The 26,630-nt window shown below is 43.1% G+C and overlaps 2 protein-coding genes across 6 annotated transcripts in view; both read right to left on the reverse strand.

Annotated features, from left to right (window-relative positions):
- ANKAR (ankyrin and armadillo repeat containing) overlaps positions 1-1,885 on the reverse strand; it is a 51,802-nt gene extending 49,917 nt beyond the window's left edge. The window contains exon 1 of the mRNA XM_075001966.1: positions 1,288-1,885. Within this exon, the coding sequence (XP_074858067.1) occupies positions 1,288-1,885 (598 nt within the window). The remainder of the gene's footprint in view (positions 1-1,287) is intronic.
- Positions 1,886-9,743: 7,858 nt separating this feature from the next.
- ASNSD1 (asparagine synthetase domain containing 1) lies at positions 9,744-20,142 on the reverse strand. Of its 5 annotated transcripts, none has more exons than XM_075001968.1 (7): positions 19,915-20,142; positions 17,844-17,975; positions 17,685-17,738; positions 15,848-15,923; positions 12,708-14,255; positions 11,285-11,466; positions 9,744-10,104 (listed from the first exon to the last, which is right to left on the reverse strand). In XM_075001968.1, exons 5-7 carry the CDS (start codon positions 14,160-14,162, stop codon positions 9,849-9,851), a joined length of 1,893 nt encoding a protein of 630 aa, XP_074858069.1. In that variant the 5' UTR covers positions 14,163-14,255; positions 15,848-15,923; positions 17,685-17,738; positions 17,844-17,975; positions 19,915-20,142; the 3' UTR covers positions 9,744-9,848. The 5 variants fall into 5 exon arrangements, with proteins under 5 accessions (XP_074858069.1, XP_074858070.1, XP_074858068.1 ...); XM_075001969.1 differs by lacking the exon at positions 19,915-20,142 and adding an exon at positions 19,671-19,895; XM_075001967.1 differs by lacking the exon at positions 17,844-17,975.
- Positions 20,143-26,630: the final 6,488 nt, after the last annotated feature.

The raw sequence follows: 26,630 nt of genomic DNA on the forward strand, positions 1-26,630 counted from the left end.
AACACTAGTACCTGTCACAGAAAATAATATAATACAACTATTTCTGACAAGAATATTTTTCTTGTTAAAATTTCAGAATAATGTGTGTTTTATATTAACATATGAAACATTACCTTGCTGTTACATACAATACCATTTGAAATCAGACTGCAGTTTCACTATATTGGGCAGGGAATGAGGGGTGGGAATTACCCTTTGTCTTAGGTGTTCTAGTGGATACATTGGGCATCTTGCTAAGACCATCCTTGTCCCAAGTAAATTGAGTAATAATGAAATGTCAAATAGCTCTGGAAAAATGAAGCCCCCTGTTTAGCTATACGATAGAGCTATAGTTGCAGCATACTCTCCCTGCTGCTTTGGCAATGGTCTTGTGCTTGTTCTGATGGGACTACCAGTAGAGGCAAGAGAGTTCCTCTCTGCCAAGACTGCCAGTTATGACCTGATCTGATTACTATTTCAGTCACTGGAAAGTCTCCCATTCACAGAACTTGGATCGGTGGCTACTGCTCACATTGGGCATGGTTTTGTAATGTGTATACTTCCTACTTGCAACTGGATTTAAGGATATTATCTAATTTATCTTAAACCACCAAAGATTAACATTAAATCAATATCAAACTGAGCTGGATTTTAACCAGTGCTTTGGTTCTATATTTAATTACCATCCTGCATTATCTGCTATTCTTGAGATAGATTGTGAGAGCCACAGGATTTCTCTCAGATACTTTTTATCTTTTGTTTAGATTTTTTTTTAATTTTAACCAAGTTGTATATTAGAAGAATAGCTCATTATAAATAAGATGTACACTTGGGCAGCTGCCTAGGAGAGATTCAGGCACCGCCCAGCTGATTAGCAGAGCATCCACAGCTGCCCACAGTTGGCAGCATGTTTTTATTGATGGTGCAAATCCACACGTGCCTGGGTGAAAAAATGCATGGTAACTTTTCTCCAAGTAGTCAGAACCAGATTTTCAGAAGGAGTTAGCACCCTGCAACTCTAACTATCCTCAAAAAGAACTGCAGAGTGTTGACCGTTATTGAAAATGTGGCCAGGTGCCTCAAGGGGAGAGGAGTTCTGAGAAAAAAAAAAAAAAGATCTTTGAAGTCTTTTTTTTTTCTTTCATTTCTAACTTGATGACTTTGCATGTTGTCAGGCAATCTCTTGGGGCGGGGTGTTTGGATAATAACCCCTGGCTATGCTAAATACTTACCATGTGTAAGTTTATATGTCTTTAAATGGGTTATAATGGCTGAATAGGCCTGTAGAAAACCACTGTTTTTACTCACCTGCTGAACAGAACTCAGAGAAAATATTTTTTTCTGTTTGCGGATTCCCATCCATATCAATATCCATGCTGGAGCGCCACAGTTCAGAAAACCTGACACGCTTCTCTTTGGGCATATACACACCATGCCACAGTGCTTTTAACATGTAGTCAACGCTGATCAACATTTGTCCAATTCTGGTGTCAAAGTAAGCTGGAGGAAGCTGGCAAGAAGTGCTGTGATCATAATTGGCATCTAAACTGATCGAAGGAATTTGGTTTAAACAATAAATTCCTGCAGCCAATTCTCTCACAATCTGATGGACTTCTTTACAATCCAATGGTACATCTGGCACCACTGGTGCTAGCAAAATTGCAGACGGGAAACTTATGTTTTTTAACTGACCCATAAGTCCACTGGGAAGTTCCAATGGCAGGCGTAGGTTATCTTTAGAAGCCAGCCAGCTACAAGATGTAATGGTAAGTAATTCCTGTAATTCACTTCGATCAAATTTGTCAAAGAAGGCACTGGCATTTCTCTGGACTGCTAAATTTGCCAAGTAGGTTGTCTCATCTGCTTGTTCATTTCTAGGTAACGTTTTTTTGACAGATCTCAGCATTCTTCAATAGTTCCTTTCTGAGGTGTCTAAAATTAAATACTTAAAGAAATGTAAGACAGGCAAGCATAATAGTTATTTAATTAGGTATTAGTATTTGTAAGAAGAATGAGGTTTTTTAATAACAAGATTAAAATATACTATAGCATCCTTGAGATGTTCCAAGATATTTCAAGGCATCAATCTTTGAAAATGGTATTTTCCTTGAGTTAAGAACTTCATTACGACTATGAAATCCAAGGACTGAGGCCAGCTTGCAATAGCCAAGTTAACTTTTTTTAAAATGAATTTTTGAAGGTAGGCCTGTTGTGTTTGAAAATCTAACATGTAATTAAAAAAAAACAAAAAACAAAACCCTCATGACAGAAAAACAACATTCAATTGTGAAAGTACAAATCAATGCAGTGGTATTTACAGACAGCCTAAAACAATAGCTCTGGACAAGTGTGACTGTTCCATAACTCTGAAATGGTTGTTGATGCTGAAATTCAATAATGATAACAAGTGCAAAATTTTAAATTCTTTTATTTCAGATTACCGTATAGGTGCAGGGACTGATCTTTAGTGGTAACGTGCAGGACACCTGTGTACGAATTCTCAAATCTTCAACATGTTTTTTCTAATACAGATCAAACACAATTTAGTACCCAGAGGAATACGTTATGATGCACCTCAAAAACAGTACTACCAGATTCACATTTTTCCTCTTTTTAATATTCAGGGTCCTAAATACTTCAGCACACCACTCCTTCACCCACCATGTCTTTGAACTCTCAATCTCTAAATGCAATTTCTTACTCTAGGGTATTGTTCACTCAGCTGTATTTGCAATCATAACTCCCCATGGATTCAGAGCATAAATCTCTTCTTTCACAGAACCCAGAATCTTAGAGACAGTCACTGACCATTCACAAAGAGAAATTCTACAACCAGAAAACCTACCAAGAGTGGTGAAATGTTAATTTTGGAAGTGCGGAATCTGTAGAATTTCTGAAAAATAGAGAGTATTTATCTTTCAATAGCACAGCAGCATAATTCTGGCAAAGTGTTGGAATGACAGTGTTTTAAAATGCTAGTATTAGTTTTCTTCTTTAATAGTCTTCTAAACAAAAGGGGGTGTTCATGATTTTGAAAGAAAAAAAGTCACATTTCCATTTAACATTTTGAATGTATTACCAGTAACCTCTAAGAATAAATACTACAGCAAATTAATTACAGAAATTGATGAACCGTAGGAATTGCCATACTTGATCAGATCAGTGGTCCACCTAATCCAATATTCAGTCTCCAGCTGTGGCCAGTACCAGCTTTTCCAGAGAAAGGTGCATGAAACCCTCCACTCGACTTTAAGGAATAATCTAAGGAATAATCTGTTCCTAAGGAACTTTCCACCTAACCTTGAACAGTTAGAAACTGGCTAGTGCCTAGAAGCGTGGAGATTTACACGCCTTCCTCATTGGTACTGTTCACTATGGGAGGGGTGCACAAAGCAGGGGGCAGACCCCCTCGATGGGGTGTGAAATTTCATAAGAGGGGCACAGCTGCGGGATCTCAAGCTCATCCATCCCATTTAAAACGTTGAAATACGTTGCAGTTGTATGGATGGGTGTTGACATTTGCACACCGATCCATGACGTTTTCACAGCCTGCAGACTTGTTCTCTTACACGTGCCGAAAGGGGGGGGGTGTTTCATAGGCGCCTAACCGACGTTCTCACGGTGCGGATTCCATGAGACAGGTTGCGGAGGCTGCTAACTGCGGGGAGGAAGAGTGGGGCGGGACGCTCGCCCTGCATTGGTGTAGCTCGGTCCCTGGGAGCCACACAGGCGCTGAACGCCGGGTCTCCCCGAGAGAGTGCCGATGAGCTCCCCAGGCACCGGGCAGACAGGCACCAGGTTGGGACGGAGCGGCTACTAGCAACCTCCGGCTGCCATGGCCACAACGGCCCCGCCCTCCAGCCGCCGCGGCTCACCTACGTGGCAGCGGCGCGGGAGGAGCCGCCACGTCCCTTCTTCCACCGAGAAGGCGGCTCCGCCTTGACCGGTTGCTGCGGAGTTGGCGCCTCGCGACCTAGTGGGTTCCTTAGCAACGCGGAATGCCGCAGCTTCGCCGTGGCAACGGCCACAGGGGGTGCTGTGGCTGGCTGGCTGGTGCGGCGGGGCTGCGCGCGCGCCCTCCCGGCCCAGCTCCAGCCCCGGGCAGCACTTGCCAGCCGCGGGGAGCTACCCGTGAGTTCGGGCACCTGCCGCCCGCTCGTGGGCTGCAGCACGGCCCGGGATAGCGCGCTGCGTGTCGCGCGCCGCCCAGCTACTCCGTGAGGGAATTAAACCGGGGCAGCTGCAGGAATGAGCCGCAGGGACCCGGGTAACGCTGTGAGAGCCGCAGCAGAGGACTTAACCGTACTGCGGCGTATTGGCGCCCAGCCCAGGCCCCGCAGGCTCTCCTCAGCTCCCGCCCGCGGCTCCTCCAGCCAGCGGGAGGGCTTCCTGCGGCTCAGATCTGCCCCTCTCGCTTCCGTCCATTGATCGAGCAACTGATCTCCCTCCCAGGGCTTTCAGCCTGACTCCCTGGGGAGGCAGTTCTGCCTCACGTCCTTTCCCTGTGATCAGGAAGGGAACCAAAGTCCCACACAGAGTCGCTGCTGCCGCCCTGGTCTTCCTATGTGCCTGTCAATTGGCTCCTGTGCAGCCTCACAGTGAAACATTTTTCCATGGTGGGACCCCCTCAGCCTTGATCCCCAGGAGTTCAGTGGTTAGAGGCTGGGCCCTATAAACCCCGCATATGTGAGTTCAATCCTTGAAGTGGCCTTCTAAGGTCCTGGGTCAGGTTAGACTTAAAAACAAACCAAATCTGTCAGGGATGCTACTAGGTCTTGTTGTGAGTGCAAGGGGACTGAACTTGAAGACCCTGTGGCCATACTACTCCAGCCTTTTGGAAAGGGCATGGTAATGAGCCACTTTGGCAGATGCTAATGAGATGCTGGCATGCATAGGCAACACCTCATTAGCATAATGTCAGACACACACACTTCAAACCAAATGGAAATAAGAGGTTTTTGAAATCAAGGGGCTCTTTCAAAAGGCCCCTGGCTACACAGGCAGCATATGTTTTGAAAATGTCACTTTTGAAGCATGTATGGCTGCCATTATACTAATGAAGCACTGCATATGTCATCACTAGGTGTAATAACCTCAAAAACATCCTTCTGACACGCAGCTATCATAGTGCTGACTGTGATACAGATCACTCGCTAGTTCGCTCCAAGCTCAAGCTGAGACCCAAGAAGCTGTACCGCTCTAAACCTGCTGGAAGGCCCCGCATTGACGCCAGAAAGACGGCAAACTCGGAGAAAGCTGAAAAGTTCAGAGAGACCCTCCAGGAAAATCTGCGCAGCGGCCCTGGGGGCGCCGATGGGACATCCAAATGGCAACATCTGAGGGATACAGTTTAGAACACGGCCTTGTCGGTGTTTGGAAGAAGAGCTAGAAACACGAACGACTGGTTTGAAGCTAACTCCAATGAGATGATTCCAGTCATTGAAAAGAAGCGCGCTGCACTCCTGGAGTACAAATGCTCACCGAGCCAGAGTACCCAGCAAGCACTTAGAGCGGCTAGAAGAACAGTACAGCAGACAGCCAGGTGCTGTGCCAACAACCACTGGGTCCAGCTATGCAGCAGCATCCAGACCTGTGCTGACTTTGGTAATCTCAGAGGAATGTACGAGGGTATGAAGAAGGCATTAGGACCCACCCAGAACAAGATGGCACCTCTGAAATCCAAATCTGGTGAAGTCATCGCTGACAAAGCCAAACAGATGGAGCGCTGGGTTGAGCACTACTCCGAGCTGTACTCATGCGAGAACGTTGTGGTTGACGCAGCCCTCGATGCCGTCGAGCTCCTACCAGTAATGGACGAACTGGATCAAGAACCGACTGTGGATGAACTGAAGAGAGCCAATCGACAGCACTGCAGCAGGAAAGGCCCCTGGTCAGGATGGTATACCACCAGAGGTAATCAAGTGTGCCACGGACACACTCCTGGAATCCCTACATGAGCTACTGTGCCTGTGCTGGAAAGAGGGTGAGGTTCCACAGGATATGCGCGATGCTAACATTGTAACGTTGTATAAGAACAAAGGAGACAGAAGTGACTGCAACAACTACCGTGGAATCTCCCTCCTAAGCGTCACTGGTAACCTGTTAGCTCGCGCCATCCTTGGCAGACTCCAGAAGATTGCTGAGAGGGTGTACCCCGAATCGCAGTGCGGATTCCGCGCAGAGAGGTCTACCGTTGACATGGTCTTCTCTCTAAGGCAGCTGCAGGAGAAGTGCAGGTAGCAGAGGAAGCCACTCTACATAGCCTTCATCGACCTGACCAAGGCCTTTGACTTGGTCAGCAGGGATGGTCTGTTCAAACTGCTCCACAAGATAGGCTGTCCTCCACGGTTACTCAAGATGATCCAGTCGTTCCACGAAGACATGAGAGGAACCATCCAATATGACGGCGCATTATCGGATGCTTTCAGAATCAGGAGCGGCGTCAAACAAGGATGCGTGCTTGTTCCGACATTGTTCGGGATCTTCTTCGCACTCCTCCTGAAGCATGCCTTTGGATCTTCAACAGAGGGCATCTTGCTGCACACAAGATCTGATGGGAAACTGTTTAATCTTGCAAGGCTGAAAGCAAAGTCTAAGGTGCGAGAAGTCCTCATCAGAGACATGTTGTTTGCAGACGATGCTGCTGTAGTGTCTCACACAGAAGACCAGCTTCAAAAACTGCTGGATCAGTTCTCCAAAGCGTGCAAGGACTTTGGGCTTACCATCAGCCTAAAGAAGACAAACGTACTTGGTCAGGATGTTGCTGAATCCCCATCAATCAGCATTGACAACTGTATGTTAGAGGTCGTCCACAAGTTCGTTTACCTCGGGTCCACCATCACTGACACCGTCGTTGGACACTGAGCTAAATAGGAGGATCAGAAAAGCGGCCACAACTCTGTCCAGACTCAGCAAGAGAGTGTGGAATAACAACAAGCTGTACACTCACACCAAAATGCAAGTCTACAGAGCCTGCATCCTCAGCACCCTCCTTTATGACAGCGAGACTTGGACCCAGTATGCCCGCCAGGAAAAGAGGCTGAACGTCTTCCACTTGCGCTGCCTCAGGCGCATCCTTGGAATATCATGGAAGGACACAGTGACCAACACTGCTGTCCTCGAGCAAGCTGGAATCCCAACCATGCACACCCTCCTCAGACAGCGTCGGCTCCGCTGGCTTGGCCACGTCCACAGGATGAATGATGGAAGGATTCCAAAAGACATCGTGTATGGTGAGCTAGCCTCTGGCAAAAGACCTCCCGGACGCCCGCAGTTGCACTACAAAGATGTCTACAAGAGAGACCTCAGAGAGGTAGACATCAAGCTGGACAATTGGGAAGAACTAGCAGACGACTGCAGCAGATGGAGGCAGGGGTTACACAAGAGCCTTCAGAAGGGCGAGACGAAGATCAGACAGCTAGCAGAGGAGAAGCGAGCCTACAGAAAGCACACTAAAGACTTACCAGACACCCACCACATCTGCAAGAGATGCAGCAAGGACTGTCACTCTCGTGTGAGCCTTCATAGTCACAGTAGACGTTGTAAATGAAGTCCTCAATTGAAACTATAAAGGGCACGATCCATAGTCTATGCAGACTGAAGGATGCCTACTTACCTACTGCATATTCATGGGAGTGCCTTATTAGCATCTGCTAAAGTGGCTCATTAGCATGCCCCCTCTGAAAGGAGAGGTTGGCCACCACCTACAAGTTCTTTCCAGCTGTACAAGATGTGTGTATCTCCATGTCTGATCTTCTTCCACATTGACCTTTTTCCACAGTCTAAGTTTCCCTTGCTTTATTCATATGGGCTATGGTTATATGACAGCATTCTGTTGAGAACACAAGTCACTGTTGGAAGAGATTTCCTGACAGAGTGCAGCCACACACAAAAGCCAATCAGAAGAGCGCTCACCCTGTTGACAGAGCAGCTGGATTGCACAGCCACTCTGTTCTTGAGAAAACAGGCACCTGGAAGCACAGCAGATGGGGCTGCCCATTGTTCTGGAGGCCCTGTCTGTCTAGAGAAGTCATGTCGCCCCACCTGTTCCCCCCCACCACCCAGTGTCCACAGCTTTTTTGTGGACAGAATCTGTTGACAGCAGTATTATGCCTCATAGCTGAGAGGCAGAATGCTGCTAACAAAAGTGATGAGTTTTGTCAGCAAAAGGCATGTTGTGTGTAGACATTCCACCAATTTTGTCAACAAAACCAGTTTTTTTTGTTGGCAAAACTCACTAGTGTAACTAACCCAACTGAATGCCTCCAAGGACTCTTTCCCTTGAAGGCTAGATCATGCCAATTTATTAGGTCACTCCAACCTCTTCCCAGCCTTTATGTTCCAGAAAGGATTCCAAGACCAAATCTCCCTGTTGGTGCCTTAAGCTTTCCAGCTGCCAGTTGCAAGAAAGGGCAGTTCCTTTCCAAAAGTCTTTTTAGTCTTTGTTTCTAGACACCACCCATCTACTTCCCCATATGGTGCAGCCAGATGTTAATTGGCAGCTCAGGCAACACTTTCAGAGGCAGACTGAGGGGGTATATACTCGATCACAGTCTCAATTTACAGTTTTGGGGATAATTTAACATGTGATTTAAAAATTACTTGCCCCACACTTTCCTTTTTTGCATTTCAGATCTTCCCCTTCCACAAGGATTTATAGTTACATCCTAATTTCTATTCTAATTAGGATGGTTGTCATTGTAAAAAATAGAGTAAGTTACAAGAGAAGAAATACATCAAGATTTTTATTATGTACTCTGTTAGTTACTCTCTTACCATCACATCATTGCTAAACTGTGATACAGACATTCACTTGGTCTTCCAGTGCTCTACATTTTATAAACCACAAAAGATTTACTATAAAAAAGTAACAGAATTCTTGAGTTTTCCCTAATCTTAACAATCACTGTTCTGATATGGACTTCCTGTTAGGGTGAACTAAGAATTTCTTATAAAAGTTTCATTTTTAAAAATAATATTAAAATTACAATTTTAAATAGAGTACATTTCAAATGTACAATGAATGTAATATTGTAAAAGGATAGAGTGTTCCTAGGGAATGTTTGTGATGTCCAATAAATTTTCTTTTTCTTTAGGAAAATGCTCATGAAAATCCTAGAGATGGGGCCTTTTTTTTTTTTTAACAGTTATTTTTATATACTAGCTCATACTCATACTATGGGAAGGTGGGATGGATTCAGAGCATTTCTCACAAGCCCCATGAAAATTATTTAAACAAACCAGATCCTTCACAAAACAAAAAAGCAGTCCAGTAGCACCTTAAAGACTAACATTATTTATTAGGTAATAAGTTTTCATGGGACAGACACGCTTCTTCAGATCTGGTAAATAACCGATAGAGAAAAAAAACTGATGAATCAGCTAAATAGCGGGGAAGAAAAAGGGAAGGGGAGAAAAAAAATGCTGTCAGTGTCTATTAATTTAAGTGGGATGTCTGCCATCACTGTAAATATCAAAGGTAGGGAAACTGTCCTTGTAATGCAGAAGATAAATGAGATCTTTGTTGAGTCCATGGTGATAGTCATTAAACTTGAAAATGAATTCCAATTCAGATGTATCCCTTTGTAATCAGGTGTTAAAATCTCTACCTCTCTGACACTATTCTCTCAAATAAGAATCTGTTGTTTTTCCACAAAGTCCGGCCTGCTGGGCAGTCATGCTCTGTTAGACCAGACTGAAGCCAAAAGCAAAGTGTGATTAGTTATACTGATTAAGAACAACAGACAAAACAGTATTTTAAAATGTTGCGGATTTTATTGAATATCAAGGCATCATAAACAACAAAATTTTAAACCATATATTTCTTGTACGATATGCTGTGAACAAACATTAAATTACAGCCTCACAAGTTAGTCTACTGCAACTGACTGAAGTCTACTGCATTTATCAGATGCCTTTTCATTGTTGTTTTCCATTTTTGCAATCCGGGATCCAAACTGCATGGCCCTCTTTGGCAGAACAGTAGAGGCTGTGAGGCCAAGCTCCCTAGCTGCAAGGCGCAAAAGTAATTTCTCACCAAGTCCTCGGGGAAGAGTCAAGTCTGCTTTTTCCAAAACAGGTAGAGAGTTAAGAAATGAAACAACATCTTCATCAAGGAAAGGAAATCTAAACAGAAAATAGCGTTATAAAAAATTGTTACCTTCACAAGGTTTAAACTAAAAAAAACAATGTTTAGTGTCTGAGGTAACTGGCTTCAGAATTCTCAATTCACACTATATGGCTCTGGGGAAAATTTGGACTTTCAAGACAATAGCCATTCCTAGAAAGAGATGCAACATCAATCTTGATGCTAGTGTGCTCTAAGAAAAACAAATGTTGCAGAGTCTTGAGTGAAGTAAAGACTGCAACAGCAATACACATCCATAAGAAACTATTTAAACATGGGTGATTCGAAATTGTAAAAATCTTGCCCAAGGAAAATAATTTGTACTTAGATTTTCTGTCATTTGCTCTTATTTGTTTTTATGCATAGCTCAAGTCACCACTAATAAGGATACAGGGAAAAGAGAAAAATTAGGTAGGTGCAGACTTATTTGTATGTAGAACATCTTCCAAGATCACAGGATCTTTACATGATGAACTCACCTAACCTAACATTAACTCTAACATTGGTATACAGCTACACTCTGGTTCTGCATCTAATTTCAATCCCTCAAACAAAAAAAAATATTTTCCCTTTAAAAGGGGAATCAGAATTTTCAGTGCAAAAAGCTCACTTAGCTCATTAAAGCCTGCTTGTCAGTTTTAGCTTATTCCTTCTTAAAGGTCCTTTCACATGTATCATAGATGTACTCCACAGGTTCCTCCCTGAAGCCCCCAGATTTTACATATTTTCTGCTAGTCACAAAATCATTATCAGTGCTGTAAGATCAGCTTTTTCAATCTACTACAAAGACATTGTCCCCAGTACAGACTTAATATGCAAAGACTGCCACTTAAGAACCATCAGCATGCAGGTGAGGTCACCTCAAATGAGTGCTTGTGAGGGTAACAATCATACTAACACAGTTGACTGGAAGTAAAATTTTCAGGTGGAAACGTATATTTCAATTTGCTATGTCTTCTTAAGGGGTGAGCTAAGCACTTTAATTAGCACAGGATCAAATTTGTTTTTGTTTTTTTAATTAGTGTTGTGTGTGTGTGCGTGCATATGCACACAGTTCAACAAATTTCCTCATGGATATTTTTTAAAAATTAATAAGCTATTTTGATTTAAAATGCCACTGGAATGTTAGAAATGAAGCTCTAAGTTGAAATTGTTTGCAGCATGTTAAAAGTGTGTTACCTTGCTTCTTTTCCATGATCTCCAATAATCCTGTCATCTCGACCAAGATTTCTAGAAGAGATACGACCCAGTTCCATTCCTAGTTCTTTATTCAAGCCCTCTAAACCATATTTTTTGAAGCAAACACGATGTCGAGAATAGCCTGCAAGCTGCTCATCTGCTCCAATTCCTGTAAGCACAACCTACAGAAGAATATAAAAAGTGGTATTTTAGAATGTATTTAGAAAATCTAATTAAAGGGGAAACATGGTGTAGATCCCCAAAATATTCAACTGTTAAATGAAAATAAGTCAACAAATATATTCTAACACATTTAGACTAACCTAATAGAATAAGCCTGCATTTATTAATTTTTATAGACCCCAACCTTGTTCCCATTAAAGGAATTTGGAACCCTGATTTAAACTGGAGCAGGATCAGACCTGATCTGTACACACTCAAGCTTTAAGTCACTTAAAAAAGAATCTGTTGTAATAAGTTATGCACCAATTCAGCCTGTTTAGGGGAAAAAAATTGAACTTTTTGAAAAATTGAGAAAACCTGTTAAGTAAATCGCATCAACTGAAAGACAATTAAAATAAACCAGTATCCACATGCTCAGGTGATTCACTCTGATGCATAATCCATTATAGGCTGCAGCCCAATCTAAAATAAAGCAAAATTCATTCAGTTGTGCTTTAAAATCCCTTATTTGATTCCCAACACTTACAACATCCCCATTAACTGGCAGGCAAAATAGTATAAATCTCAAAGCAATGATATAAGCAAACTACTAATATGTAGCATCATTTAAAAAAAATTCTTTCCTCCAGCCCAGCTACCAAAGACAAGTGGGAGAAAGAACTCTTCAGATGGCTGTCATGTTATGAAAGAAGTTGCTCCCTTAAAAATAGCAAGAAAAATATCAGGTGAGCCCAGTGAGAAAGCTGTCCTTGAGATAACTGTTTAAAATATATCAAAAGCCTTCAAAAACCAATCCTCTCCCTCAATGACAACAACATTTTGTTTTTTCACACACCAACCCAAAAAATGATATTGTGGTAAATGCCAGTTTATCTGATGCCAGCACAAAACAATGCTCATTAACTAAATCTTCTGCCATGTAAATGTTTCAAATCTGTTTAAACTGAACTGGATGATATAATTGAATATTCCAGGCTAAGGTTTATTGCCTTTCCCTGTTCTGCTGCTGAATACTTGAGTTTATTGAATAGAAATTCTGTGGCAAAGGAACTGAATGCACAAGTCCTGCATTTTGGAACTGCAAACATTTACGCACCTACCACAACTGCAAAATTTACTTATGTTTACTAATATATTCCAGGGACTTACATATTTATTAGATTCCTTACTGACTTCTGAAGCTAAATTACATTATGCTTATTTTTATTGACTAACTGTAACATAGACAGAGATGTTATACCTTTGCAGAACTTTTATATGGTTTTGTATCTCCCTGGATATTAATAAATCCCTCTCCCCTAGAAGCAAACCAAACTGCGCAACCAATGCTGTCATCCAGAACAGTATCCAATGGATAAACTAAGTGGCTTATGTGGTGTTGTCTCATTTTTCTCAGTTCCTCAAGTGTAACATTAATTTCCACAAAATTCCAGATTCTTGAAGGATTAATAGTCTCTAGTTCTTTCAGGCCTGCCCTGCCAGTGATTCTGTCAGGCACATTGAAGCAAGACAAGTTATCAACAGATACAGCATCAAGCTTTTTAAAGCATTCCTGACAAGAATGCAATTCAAGTTGGGTTTTTTGTTTGCTTTGTTTAGTCTGTTCTCTAATCATGAAGGCTACATTGAGAAGATCAATTGGTTCATCCAAAGGAATATGTCGATCAGCCAGGGCTGCAATAAGCATGGAATCAATGCCACCAGAAAAGAGTATTGCAACATGTGCTTTCTTGGTAGGTCTACTCGGAATTTCTCCTGTTGGCTGATCTGCATCTCTAAACAGACGTAAAACACGTCTCTTTACTGCTTCACTTAAAACATTAATAAGCTGATGGACCAACTTCTTCTTGTGCTCTTTTGCAAGAAATCCATTAAGATCTTCTACAGTAATTGTACTACTGGTAATATTAGAACAATGAGAGTCAACTGAAGTTACAGGAACGGTCCTATTTAAAGGAACAACTGGTGGTGTTAGAGAAAGTTTTGAATCATTCATCATAAGACACACAAAGGCAGGTAAATCTTTTGAAATCTGATCCAGGCCACAAAGGAACGATTCTTCTATTGCATTTTCTTTGGAGTGGTATTTCCAAGGATAGAATGTTAAAACCAAAGACTCAGACATAGCACAGGCCTTGAGATCAATTTTGTAAATTCCAGATGCTAGGACTTCCTGCCATTGGTTATTGGAGTCAGGAAGAGCACTTACAGATGATAGACAGAGAGCCCTGTCAAGCTTATTATTGAACTGCCACAATAAACTGCGACGACCAAAATAATCCCTACCGAACCATAAGGAGTGTCTAGATGCCTGATAATAAATAAAGGACCACGGTCCCTGAACAGATGAGAAGAGTGATAAAATGTCAGATTCATTATTGCATGATGAAAGATGATGCAACATAACTTGAGTGTCATTCTCTACAGAACCAATGTGAATTCCACTGAAGACTTCTCCATTCCAAAGAAACACATTGTTATTGATGTCTGTGAGAGGCTGGGGAGTCATCGGTCCTCTCAAGTGAAGTACATGGCCAGAAAACAAACACTGGTAGGAGAGCTCAGATGCAGTCTTTATCTGCTGCTGGCTGCAATTAGGTCCTCTTCTTCTAAGGTTACATAGTAGATCATCTTTGAAGAAGCCACCAATAGTGTGTTGAACAGACAAGCTGACAACACAAAAAATGCCACACATTGCTATGTAGACTTTAAGTTGTCTATTTGTTGATCTTCGCCTTCTCTGAATTTTCTATCTCCTGATGTGTCCTCTTCAGGTCATCTAATGTATCTGAACAACAGAAAAGAGTTTGAAAGAGATAATCACTGAAAATTCTTTTAGATAAATTTAATGATACGTCATAAGAGAATACGAAAGTGTTATGCATCAGTACCAAATCAGACCATGGAAGCTTTCCTCCTTTAAAAACACTGAAATTTATATTGATACATTTATTGTTTATGCACATTTTTATATATGAATTTAAAATTGTACATCATTAAATTTGCATGATTGGTCATTACTGACTTACTGGATACCAACACTGATATATATTATTTGTATTATATTAATGCCTAATAGCCCAGTCATAGACCTGGACCCTATTGTGCTGGACACTGTACAGATATAGCACAGAAAGGCAGTCTCTGCCTCAAAGAGTTTACAATTTACCCTTCTAATCTATGACATTATTATTCTACAGCATTTTTACATAGAAAACTCTTGCCAGTACAGGTTGTACCTCCCCCAGCCACCTGGCTCCGCTGCCAGCTCTTCCCTCCAAGTGTTCCACGCAGAAGCACCAATGGGAATGTGGACCACAGATGTTGCCAGACTATGGAAGTCCAAACTACAAAGGTCAAACCTCTTCCCCCAAGTGAACTCTCCCACCCCTTTTAGTCAATGCTGACCCCTCTGCTGTGGCTGGCTGCTGAACAGGGATAGGAGGGGGGCACTCACGGAAAGAGGCAGGGTGACTGCGGAGCCCTGCAGCTGAGAGCCAGAAGCACAGTCCCATGGGGCTCCCCCACCACATCTCTTCCCCTTAGAATCCCCATCATCCCTGCTCCTCCTGCTCCTTTCGTGAGCTGGGGGAAGAGTTGCTGAGTGTATGGCCAGCTTTTCCATGGAAATGTTCCAGCCCAGAAAATGCAGACCACAGATGTTACCAGACTATGGAAGTCCAAACTATAAAAGTCAAACCTCTGTCAGAATGTGCTGAACTCATATTTACTGTCAATATAAGATTGGCACTTTACTAGCATAACAAACTGCAATAAACAATCTTAACTAAAACAGTCTCAGTGTAAACTGGCTAAAAGCACTGTAAGACAAAAAGACCAATTACCATTTGTTCATTCCAGAAATTACTGAGTTTGTTTATATTCTGGAATCATTGCACACATGCCCCTAAATATTTCATCTAATTTATGGTTCTTGGTCTTTACTTACCCATGAAGTTTCTCTTTCACTTTCCTCTACCCTGAGCTGCTTCACACCCCATAACCCGAAAGCCCATTACTCCAGTCCCCTCAAGGTTTCATTTCAACTTCCATTTTCTTCCTTCCCTACTCCATGCTACTTACCAACAGGTTTATTCTTTCTATATGGTATCAAATGCTGCAACATGCCGACTGCTTCCTGAAAGGAGGTCAGGGTGCTCAGCACTTCACAGAACTGGGCAATAGGTCTACTACATTTTTAGGACTAGCATTTTAAGTATATTATCATGATTATACAGCACATTTGTCATCACTTGTTCTGTCCTCTCAAGAGAATTAACAACAGTGAACAAATGATGATGGTTCATTTTGATCTGCATGGGAAATCCTACAGTTACCACTATCACCTTTAAATATTGGTAGGCAATGTTAAGAACTTACTTTTGCATTCAGATAGTGTTTTTGTTCTGTCTTCAAGAAAGAATATGTTGCTATTAGGTTGCTGTTTATAAACTTTCTGAAACATAAGAAGGAAATTGAGATATGTTAATGTTAATAAGTTAAGAGCAGAAGCATAATATGTTATCAGAACAATGCTTTTATAATCTACTGCATTGTTTCCAACTGCTATTTTACATTCTTCTTATCTCAAATATGATGAATTTAGTGCTACTATTTTAAATATAAATTAAAAATAAACATATTTTAAATGTGTATGAATGTTAACATGATATTGCCAAATCTCAAGCCAAGATAAACATTTTAATCAATAATTCAGATAAAACATTACAGCAAGTACTGACTCCAAAAGGACACAAAAATTCTCATGGTTTTAAATGCCAAATATCCATCATCTCACCACATTAAAAGGTACCAATAATAGAAGTGATACAAAAATGTAGGATAAAAGATAGAAGTATTTAATTTTAATTATTTTCAATACAAATTATAGTTGTTCAGAGTAAATGGTAAGAGTGTTCTATTATACAGTTTACAAGTCCTGGACACTTCACTCATTCAAAATTTTAGCAAGAGTTTAGGCTTATTAAAACTACAGTATTTGGCCCAATATAAATTGTATATACAATAGAGCTTCTATGTTACAAACTAGTTGGGAGCTGAGTTCAAAAAGTCAAGAAACTCATAAAATTGAACATCATAAACATAAGTCCCTTTATCAGAGGGGTAGCTGTGTTAGTCTGGATCTGTAGAGCAATGAAGGGTCCTGTGGCACCTTACAGACTAACAGAAAAGTTTAGAGCATGAGCTTTCGTGAGTTAACTCACTTCTTCAGATGCTGCATCTGCATCAGCATCTGAAGAAATGAGTTAACTCACGAAAGCTCATGCTCTAAACTTTTCTGTTAGTCTATAATGTGCCACAGGACCCTTCATTGCTCTATAAGTCACTTTAGTGTATAAACTGCAATACAGTGCACTACATCATTTTCTTCTCATATTTCAAACCACTGCAAAGCAACTTCCAACACACAGATGGCATCAGAATAGGGATATGAATTTTAATTAATATTTGTTTTGTTGTGACCATTTTTCCCCCATCAGGAAAAATGGTTCACATAACTGGTGGTTCATAAATTCTGTGTTTGTAAAACTGAGTCTGTACTGTAATATAAAGTCAATTCTTTATCAAGTTGTACCCATAATACTCACTAATCCCCTCAGCATTTAGAAAATAAAGCATTAAGATGTGTTTGGAAGGTCAGGAACAGGCATAAAAAGTGTTTTACTTCCATCTAAGATGTGCTATTATCCACCTCTACCACAAAACTGAATGTGTTCACTTTATGGAAAATGAATCTTCTTTGATAAGTAGCATAAACTTGGTTAATAATACCAAAATAATAATACAGGTTCAACCTCTCGAGCCCATCACTGTTCCAGCAACATCCATGATCCAGCATGGCTTTAGTTAGCTGCATGTACACTTATCATGGTGTACCTAAGTTTCCCCACTGTCCCACAAAGTTTGTTTACAGCCACCAGTCATGGTTCTTGGTGTTCTGCGTTAATTTAGCTCTCATTTACCCGTAAGAGTTTCCGAAGAGCCCTGTAAGCAGTGCGAATGTTGGTAATGATGCCAGACAATGCACGTTCAGAACTAATCGAGTCCTGATGGTGCCAGACTATAGAGGATCAACCTGTACTAAATGTTGTCTTAAAAATAATGTCGGACTCATAGTGGACATTGACTATTCTGAAGCGTGTGTGTTTCTTTTAAAAAAATGAATTTCTAACAAAACCCCTTTGTAATCACTTACCCGGTTCTTCTTCAAATTGGAAAGCTCATCAACTACAACTTTCTGCTCTTTAATCTGAAAAACATAATAAAAATCTAGATTTGTGACAAAGAAATGACTGTTATAGCCACTATTAACATTTCAGCCCATGGTTTCATAGAGACAAACATTTACATCTACCTTACTCTGAAGCAGTGATGGACAACGTAGGCTAGTGAGTGGCTTGTATAAGGGCCCTCCTTCATCTCAGTGAGCTGTAAGGTTGCCACAACGAAGACGTTCTCCCAGGATTTTGCCAACTGCCTTGCATATCTAGAATTTGTGGGATATGGCAACTGAACTGCAGCAGCACATTGACTGGATTCAGAAACAGCATACAACTCTCACAACGTTGTGTGCAACCAGCACACACCTCACTTCATGTGCCTTTGCTTTACATGTGCGTCACTTTAGTAATACCACTAGGAAAAAAGTACACGGCTGGAACCAAACATGCTGGAGATCCTGTGCACATCATCAAACAAAATGTCTCACTGGCCACACAAAGCATCTCAGTGGACCACAGGCTGCCCAACACTGCTCTACACCATCCAGAAGAAATTAATTAGAGAAGTGATGGAAAAAAGAATGGAAAGTAAATTAAAACATGAAAGGCAGTGTTTCATTAGTCAACATACACATAATCAGTATGATATTCTGGGGCACCTGACTTATAGAAACCAAAGTAAACTTCACTAAAATTAATTTGATTTGAAAACTAGGTGTATGTAGGGCCTGAGCCAACAAGCCAGGACAAAATAAACTACATTTGCAAATATGTACTTTAGAAAGGAGATAACATGTTATACAACCTTTCTTCCCACAACTGTAGGGAGTCTTTCTATTGCTTTCAATGAGCCTTGCATGAGACCCTATAAAAGCCTGCCACTTTTGTTGATGTGGTTGGTTACTATGTAGGCAAATACAATCACTGTTATGTTTTGTGATCAACTACGATGGCTGAACAGACTAGGGAGCAGACTGAATTATCCTGAGGTAAATCAGGAGAATTTCACTGAGATTACTGGAAAACAGCATCATAATGGTGTGAGCGCAGAATTACTCCCACTTGGGCACAATTACAAACAATCTGTTTCATGTTTTTTTTTCCTCTTTTCAGTGGAAAAAAGTGGGTTTCTTCAAGTTTTTCTTTTTCACTTTGAAGCCTGCAACAGTGCAAAGAGGCTGTGATGAAAATTTATCCAATTTCCTCGGAATTCTTCAAGGATAGGGGGAATTTTTGGGTTGTAAAGCTGTCCATACTTTCTTTCCCTGATATATGGGTAACCACTGAAAAAAAAGATCAGAGAACCTCTACATTTCAGCTATTACAGACTCCATTAATAGCCTTTTGGGCCACAGGCAAGTGAATATAGGCCAGAATACAGCATCACCTCACATCACAGCATCTCTTCTAATTTATGCCATGGACTGTACACAGACCGTTAACTGGTCTCAGAGTTTGGAAATCTCAGAATTGTCATAAAGCCACCTTTGATCCCGTTTTAGTCTTTGGGAGTGACCCAAGTGTGGTGTAAAATGTAAGCTAATATCCTCCACAGAGAATTCTATGGGAAAAGAGTGAATTGCAAAAGGAAAGTGAAAGAAATTCTTTGCAATTTAACAGGTCACAGACTGATGACACTACTCTTGCTACAGTTCCTATTTAGTGTTTGTATGAGTGTCCCGTATGAGAACTCCAGAGCCTAAAATATTTTGTCTCCCTGGAGCATCTATGCGATGAGTAGCTGCAGCATAAAATAACTCACAGTGGCCTGATTGCATATCTCAAACTGGACCTGGATTGATCAACAACAGGCATAGCAAATTAGTTCTACTTCAATATCATTTAGTCCTTTTACACTTCCACAAAGATCATGAATTAGGGCCAAAGAATAGTGCACGTTTTTCTAGTGCGAAAACTACAAAAAGCCAAAGACATCTCTGCTCTTCTGTGATATTACAAACCTCTCTGGTTGTCCGGGTAGGTAAAAATACAGTGACGGTGACTCTGCCCGTTTTCACAGGAAACGCCCCATGTCACTTTCAGGAGCAATGTAACATCCTGCCGGCATATGACGTCGCAGCTCCGTCGTCACGTCACCTTGCCCCATGATCGATAAAACCAAATAAGATGATATCATGCCGGTGCCCGTCTGTTCCCCCCGCAGCGACCCGACCGCTAACAGCCGAACCTCGCTCCCAGCCCCACCTTGCGGTTCAGCTCTTCCTTGCGACGCTGCTTCGCCGCCTCCTCCTCGCTCCTCGGCTCCCAAGCCGACATTCCCGTCCTTACGCGTCCCGCTGCCAGAGGTGACAAGCGCCGGATTCACACACACCTTGGCTCGCGCTCCCCTAACCCCGCCACGTGCAGGGGGAACAGAGGCAACAACTTCCTTCAAACGCCCGGAGCTACGCACTCGCACCACTACCCCAGGGAGCTAGCTCAGGAGAGCGACAGAGCATGCGCGAAGTTGTGGCGCATGCTCGCTAACCAGTCGAGCTTCCGGGTCCCCCCCCCCACTGGTGTTACTGAGCATGTGCAATTGTTTTGCGCGTGCTTACGAGCAACGTTGGAAGCCGTTGCTCTAACTCGTCTGCCCGTAGCTGCCTCGCGGCCGGTGGGCACAATCGGGACAGGCCCCAGAAGGGCGGGGCGGAGCGGAGCGGGGGAAGAAGGGAGAAGTGGAGGTCGTTGGCGCACGCTGCATTTTGGGTGCTGCCTTCGGTCTGGACGCTTCAGTCTCGCGCAGCGCCCGGCTGTGCGTTTGCCAGCCTGAGGCCGGGCGCCCTGGGCCGGCCGAGGGCTGGCGGGGAAGTAGCGGGCATGCCGGTCTGTGCGCTTCTCTCATGGCGGACAGGTCCCTCCATGGCTGTTAGCCCGGGCGGGCGGCGCTCCCAGACTGTGTGCCAGCGCCTGGGAATGGGCGACGGAGGTGGCTCACCGGGAGCAGCCGCCAGTGGGGGCTGTGGCGCGCTGCTTGCCGGCGGGGGCAGCGTGCACAGCCAGCGGGCCAGCCCGCCACCTAGGGGCCCGAGGGATACGCGACTGGCTTCCGGAAGCAGTCTGAGATCAGCGCTGCCTGATACGCGCACCCTGTGCCCCGTCCAGCACTCGCGCCCTCCCAGAGCCTGCATCCCCCCCTCCTCGCATCCCCTAGCTCCTTCCCACACGCTAATCCCCTGCCATAGGCGGAGCCCAGAAGCTCCCAGCCCTCCACGCCTGCTGAGTCCCTAAGCCCTGTGCCCCTAGCCTGGAGTCTGCACCCCTCCAGCATCCCGGCCTCCTGCCCTCGTGCGAGGAAAGTGAGGGAGGGTGGAGCAAGGCGTGCTGCAGAGGAAGGGGGGATGGAGGGGGGCTGAGGCCTGAGAGAAGGGCTGTGGCAAAGGTATTTGAATCGTTGGAATAGACCGTTGGCAACCCTGTGCCCTGTTAGAGCAAACGTCCAACTGAGACTCTCCTATGACCAGCACCAGCAGAAAGGAGGTAAGGATAGGTGCATCAAGGGACGATGGGGAAAGGTGTGTGTGGGGAGGGAAGGGGGCACTTGGCACGTGACTCCCTCCTCCCCTCAGACCAGGAAAGGTCTGGGACAAATCTCAGGCCCTGCATCACCCTGCCTCTTTCTGTACCCCAAATGATGCAACCCTGGGGGGAAACAGGGCTGAGGGTGGTACCAGCAGCAGAGGTTCTGGGAACAGAGTGACCTGGGATGGTGTTGCTCTGCTTTCCCCACTAGTGCTGGTGAGTACAGGAGCAGCCCAACCCCTGCTGGAGGTACCACGCCCACCCTCTGGCTGCTTGCTGGGCCTTTTGCCCCTCCCACCCATGGCATTTGGGCTGCACCTAATCCTCTACACATTGCTTATGGATTCATTTTATTTTTGTAATCTGTAAGTAACTGCAAAAGTGTTTTAACTCTAGTCAGTGTGCTTGAGGTAGTGTCCTGAGTTTAAAAAAAAAAAACTTACTTGTTTGTGAAGAGTCACCAAGTTTTAAAATCCCTGGCCGTGTGTCTACACGAGTCCCTTCCTTTTGGAAAGGGCATGTTAATGAGTGGGTTCAAAAGATGCTAAGATACCATGAATATGCAGCACCTCATTAGCATAATGACAGCCACGGCGATTCAAAAGTGGCTTTCGAATCTCGTGCCTCCTGTGGAGATGGGGATTTTCCAAAAGGACCCCCCCCCCAGTTTTCAAAAGCCCATTCTTCCTATCTGGTGTTAGAAAGAAGGGGCTTTCGAAAACTGGGGGGTCCTTTTGGAAGGTCCCTGTTTCCACGGGCGGTGTGCAATTCAAAAGCCGCACTTTCAAATCGCTGTGGCTGCCATTATGCTGATGAGGTGCTGCATATTCATAGCAGTGCTTCATTAGCATCTTTTGAACCTGTTCACTAACATGCCCCTTCCGAAAGGAAGGGGCTCATGTAGACCCAGCCTAGAAGGGAGCTCAGTTACAATAAAGTTTGGGAACTCCATACCTAGAGAACCCGTGTTTTATCAGAAAAGCTACCCTGCTGGAGCTGTAAACAGCTGTCTCCCAGAGTCTTGATTCAATGACTAAGGGTATATCCATACCACAGTCAGAGGCATAACTGTCTACTGCTCGTGTCTACATAGGAGGCCCTCCTTCCTCATTACAGGCACATATGTTTAAGGCTTTCCAGACATGTTTTTAAATAATTCCCTCGTTTGCACCTTATATGTATGGAGATACACATCTCATAGAACTGGAAGAGACCTCAGGAGCTCCTTGAGTCCAGTCCCCTGCCCTCTTGGCAGGACCAAACGCCATCTTTTTTTTTTTTTTTTTGTGTGTGTATGCATCCCTATTGTGCCCTAGATGGCCCCCTCAAGGATTGAGATCACAGCCCTACAGCAGGCCAATGCTCAAACTACTGAGCTATCCCTCTCCCTGAGCTCCCCTTCCTGTGTGGCACCTTGACTAGCGAATAAATGAATGTATAACTGGCCTACACTAGAATTTAAAAACAAAACCAAAAACCTTTTTTCCCTAGTATAGACAATAGCAAGAGGAAAGAAATTGGTTTGAATGAGAGCTATAATTTGAGAACATGGGCCTCAAAAGCTAAAGAGTGAAAGAACCACAAAAGTGTAAAAACTGAAAGATCTTTGTAATTAGTCTTTATAAAAACTGAGTTCACTATCAACAAGTCCTGTGGCACCTTAAAAACTAACAGATATTTTGGAGCATAAGCTTTCGTGCGCAAAGACCTGCTTCATCAGACTTCTTGTTCTCAAAGATACAGACTAACACAGCTACCTCTCTGATACTTGTGTTCACTATATAGCCCTTTACCAGAAATGAACAGCATGCATGAAACAGTGAACTCTATAGAAGGCTATTTTCTAAATGAGTTGTATGGGGTCACAGTTTTAAAAGATTCTGAAAGCTTTTCCTAAGCTGACTAAACCTATTATTTTCATAATTACTAATAGTAGTATATTTGTTTTTCACTTCTGTAGTCCCTTCCATCATGTGAGTTATCAGTGTTCTTCAAAAACATCTGATTAGGTTTAATGATACAGATGGCTGAAACAAGGCACAGACTGTGTCTACACTATGAGATAAAATTGAATTTATTAATATCAATTTTGTAACTCTGGAATTTATAAATTTGATTTTGACTACCCTCATCTCCCCATGTGCTCCTTACAAAGTCGACTTATTGCTGCCACACTCAATTGGCAAATATCGACTCTTGCAGTAGTGCATTGTGGGAACCTATCCCACAGTTCCCTCATCCCTGAAGCATTCTGGGTGTGCTCACTGGTCTTTGACATCATCTTCCCACATTGAATTTTCCTCATTCCCCTCCCATGTTAAGCAAATGTCCCATTATTCCTGTCGGAAGGAAGAAAAAGTAGGGCATCCACAGAGATGGCTAAGTCAACAGAAATCTCTTTCTTCTGTAACTGAATTATCAAGGATTTCATAAAAATCAGCAAGTGTGTGTCCTCTCAGCTGCCCATCCACTGAGTGTCCTCCTGTCCCTGGATTGCATCTGATCCCTGAAAATAACACAGGGACCCTGAAAAGCTTGAAAGAGTTGCTGAGGGGAGGGTATTTGGCTTCTCTGTTCACTACACAGCTTCTGTGCACAGTTTGTGTTCTCACATGCCCCCCCGCCCCCAGTGTTTTCATCTGATCCCTGAAAATAATACAGGGAACCTGAAGAGCTTGAAGAAAGGGTTGGCAGTAAAGTTTTTGAAAAAGAGTTGCTGAGGGGCGGGTATTTTGCTTTCCAATGCACTGTTTGGCTTCTATGCACAGTTTGTACATCCACTGACTGTACTCCCTCCCACGACTGCATCCGATCCGTGAAAATAACACAAAAACCCTGAAAATCTGGGACAAAGTTAGTAGAAAGAGGATAGAAAAGGCTACGAAAAAAGATTTTTGTCTTCCCGCTTCACTACACGGACATTGCCAAGACGGGGGATGGCAGTGAAATCTCATACACTGAACTTATAATGGAAACAGGACCTTCAGCTGGCCCTCCACCCGCTGTTCTCTGTGTTTTTGGAGGGGTCAAAGCATGAAGAACCGGGATAGGAAAGGTTAGGGAAAACATTTTATAACTGAAAAAGATTTGTGAAAAGCAGCAGGTGTCTGGAATGGGCAGCAAGCTCCTGAAAATATTTTTTGCAGGGCAGGGGCAGGCTGTGGTCTGTGACTGCAAAGCTGGTTGAAATGTTCCACCACCCCGAATATCTTAGCTGCCGGGGGAGACTTCCCCCTCAGGGGCACCAATACCCCTGATTCCTTGCTGGGGCATGGGGGGATTTCAGTGGGGGAGCCAGTTGAAATAGCCCCCCTGAGTATCTTAGCTCCCGGGAGAGACTTCCCCCGTGGTGGCTACAAGTCTCCAAAATTCTTTCCTGCCCTTGGAGCCCTAACTGTGTGCAAGCCAGGACATGGTGCTGCCTGGCAGCATGGTCAGCACCAAACAGCAGGCACGTGCTTTTATTGGGTCGGGGCCACCCATGTGATGTGGCTGAGCACAGGAAAGACCCCGACTGTGTGGTGCCTGTTGGGGAGAGGGGGCATGCACAAATGTAAACTGCTGAGCAGTTGCTCGGCCTCTTATGCAAGCACAACCCCCACAACAGCCTGGCTGCCACATCGTGCAGCGGGGCAGTGGCTGGTGCTGGGCAGTGCAGAAGAAAATACCAAATGTAGAGACAGAACCACAAACTCCATGCTGGGGCTATTTGTAATGAGTCGATGCAGTCAGAGTGCTAATAGCAAAGAAAGAAAGACATTTCTCAGGCTCTCATCCAAACATGACCCCACAGCCACAGGCTTCCTGATCCCAGTTGAAATTCATGAAAGGCTTCCTGTTACCTAATTCCTATGCACCTGGAGAGCTGCTGCCAGAGTGGAACACTGAGGGGCATTGTAGGTTACATATGGGACATCTCTGGAGGCTAATAAATTCGATTTTAAGACGTGGCAGTTCCACACTGACCTTTAATTGAACTTTTGAATTCTAGCTTGATGCTACACCCAGCAGGTACCAACAATATGATATTGATAGTAGTGCTCCTTAAATCAAGCTAATGGTATTTACAGTGAAGACAGTCATGTGGTAATATCGAGCTAACTGCCTTAAATTCCAATTTATCTTGTTGTGTAGCTGGAGCCACAGAGAGTTTAAGTAACCTGGTGGTAAGGGGTGGCAAATCCAGGAAAAATGAGTTCCGTTTTCTTAGTTTAACCACTAGATGCCACTATCAGACTGCTAACATGAAAACTCCTGTTGTTGTAAGCCTAGGTGATCCAGTAATAACTGGAAGGCTTAGGCTATGCTATTGTTTCTATTTTGGAATACACTGGTATCCCAAAATAGAAATCGCATGGTGTTTCATTACTGGGGAGTTCAGATTAAGCATTTAATTCAAACTTTGGTGCAGTGTAGCCTGCACCTGGTTCAAAGTAAGATGCCTCAGAATAAGTTACAGAAGTTGCACAATGTAACTTGTGTAACATATTTCAAGCTAGGGCTACAGTGTGTAACCCTAGTCAAAGTGTGTGGACAGTGACAATTTCAGTTTGTGAGCAGTTCATTCAACAAACCTTGTAAATCCAGTTCTTCGGTTGCCAATGGTCCTAATCCCCTTTTCATAAAAGTTCAAATTGGGGTTCCTTAGAACTTCCCCAGGGAATTCCAACAGCTGCTCATTTTTGCTGTCGTTGGAGTTGAGTCACAGAAACAAACGTGGAATTGACTGGTATGAATAGTCAGGAAAAGAGAGGATTCCATATCCCACAATACCAAGGCTCAGTGCTTACACAGGTTTCTCCAGGTGTTCTGTTCTTTCCTGGTAGTTCACTTGAACAAGGAAAGTGAGAGTAGGAATGAAGGCTTGAAAAAGGTTGCAGTAATGGAAACATGTAAAATTGAATAAGCAAGAAAGAGAAATAAAGTATTATCAGAATTGACGCATCTTTTTGTTCCACCATTAAGCACTGCAGAATATGCACAGAATTTCCCCACAAATCTGTGGTGTTTTAGCCAAAGTCAGTGATATTACTGTGAGGATGTCCCATTTACTTTGTCTTTCTTTGTGCTTTCCTTCTATTTTAATACAAATTAGCATTGTAAGACCCAAGGAAAATCATTGAAAATCAACATGAACTGCTAACAGCTGGGCTAATTTTTTTACAGAAACCCCACCTAGTCCCTCACATATTACATTCAGAACCTCATAATTTATAGCTGACTACACTTCAGACATTACTTTTGCTCTAATTTTTAAGGACATTTGAAATTATTCGAATAGTTGACAAATGTTGAGTTTGATGCTAAGTATTTGTATGCTTTCACACAGAATGCTTTTAAACAAATAGCTAGTTGAGAAGTGTACAGGAGTCCAACTGAGACATTTACATGTCCTGGCA

This window comes from Carettochelys insculpta, chromosome 8, assembly GCF_033958435.1.
Source record: "Carettochelys insculpta isolate YL-2023 chromosome 8, ASM3395843v1, whole genome shotgun sequence".
NCBI lineage: Eukaryota > Metazoa > Chordata > Testudines > Carettochelyidae > Carettochelys > Carettochelys insculpta.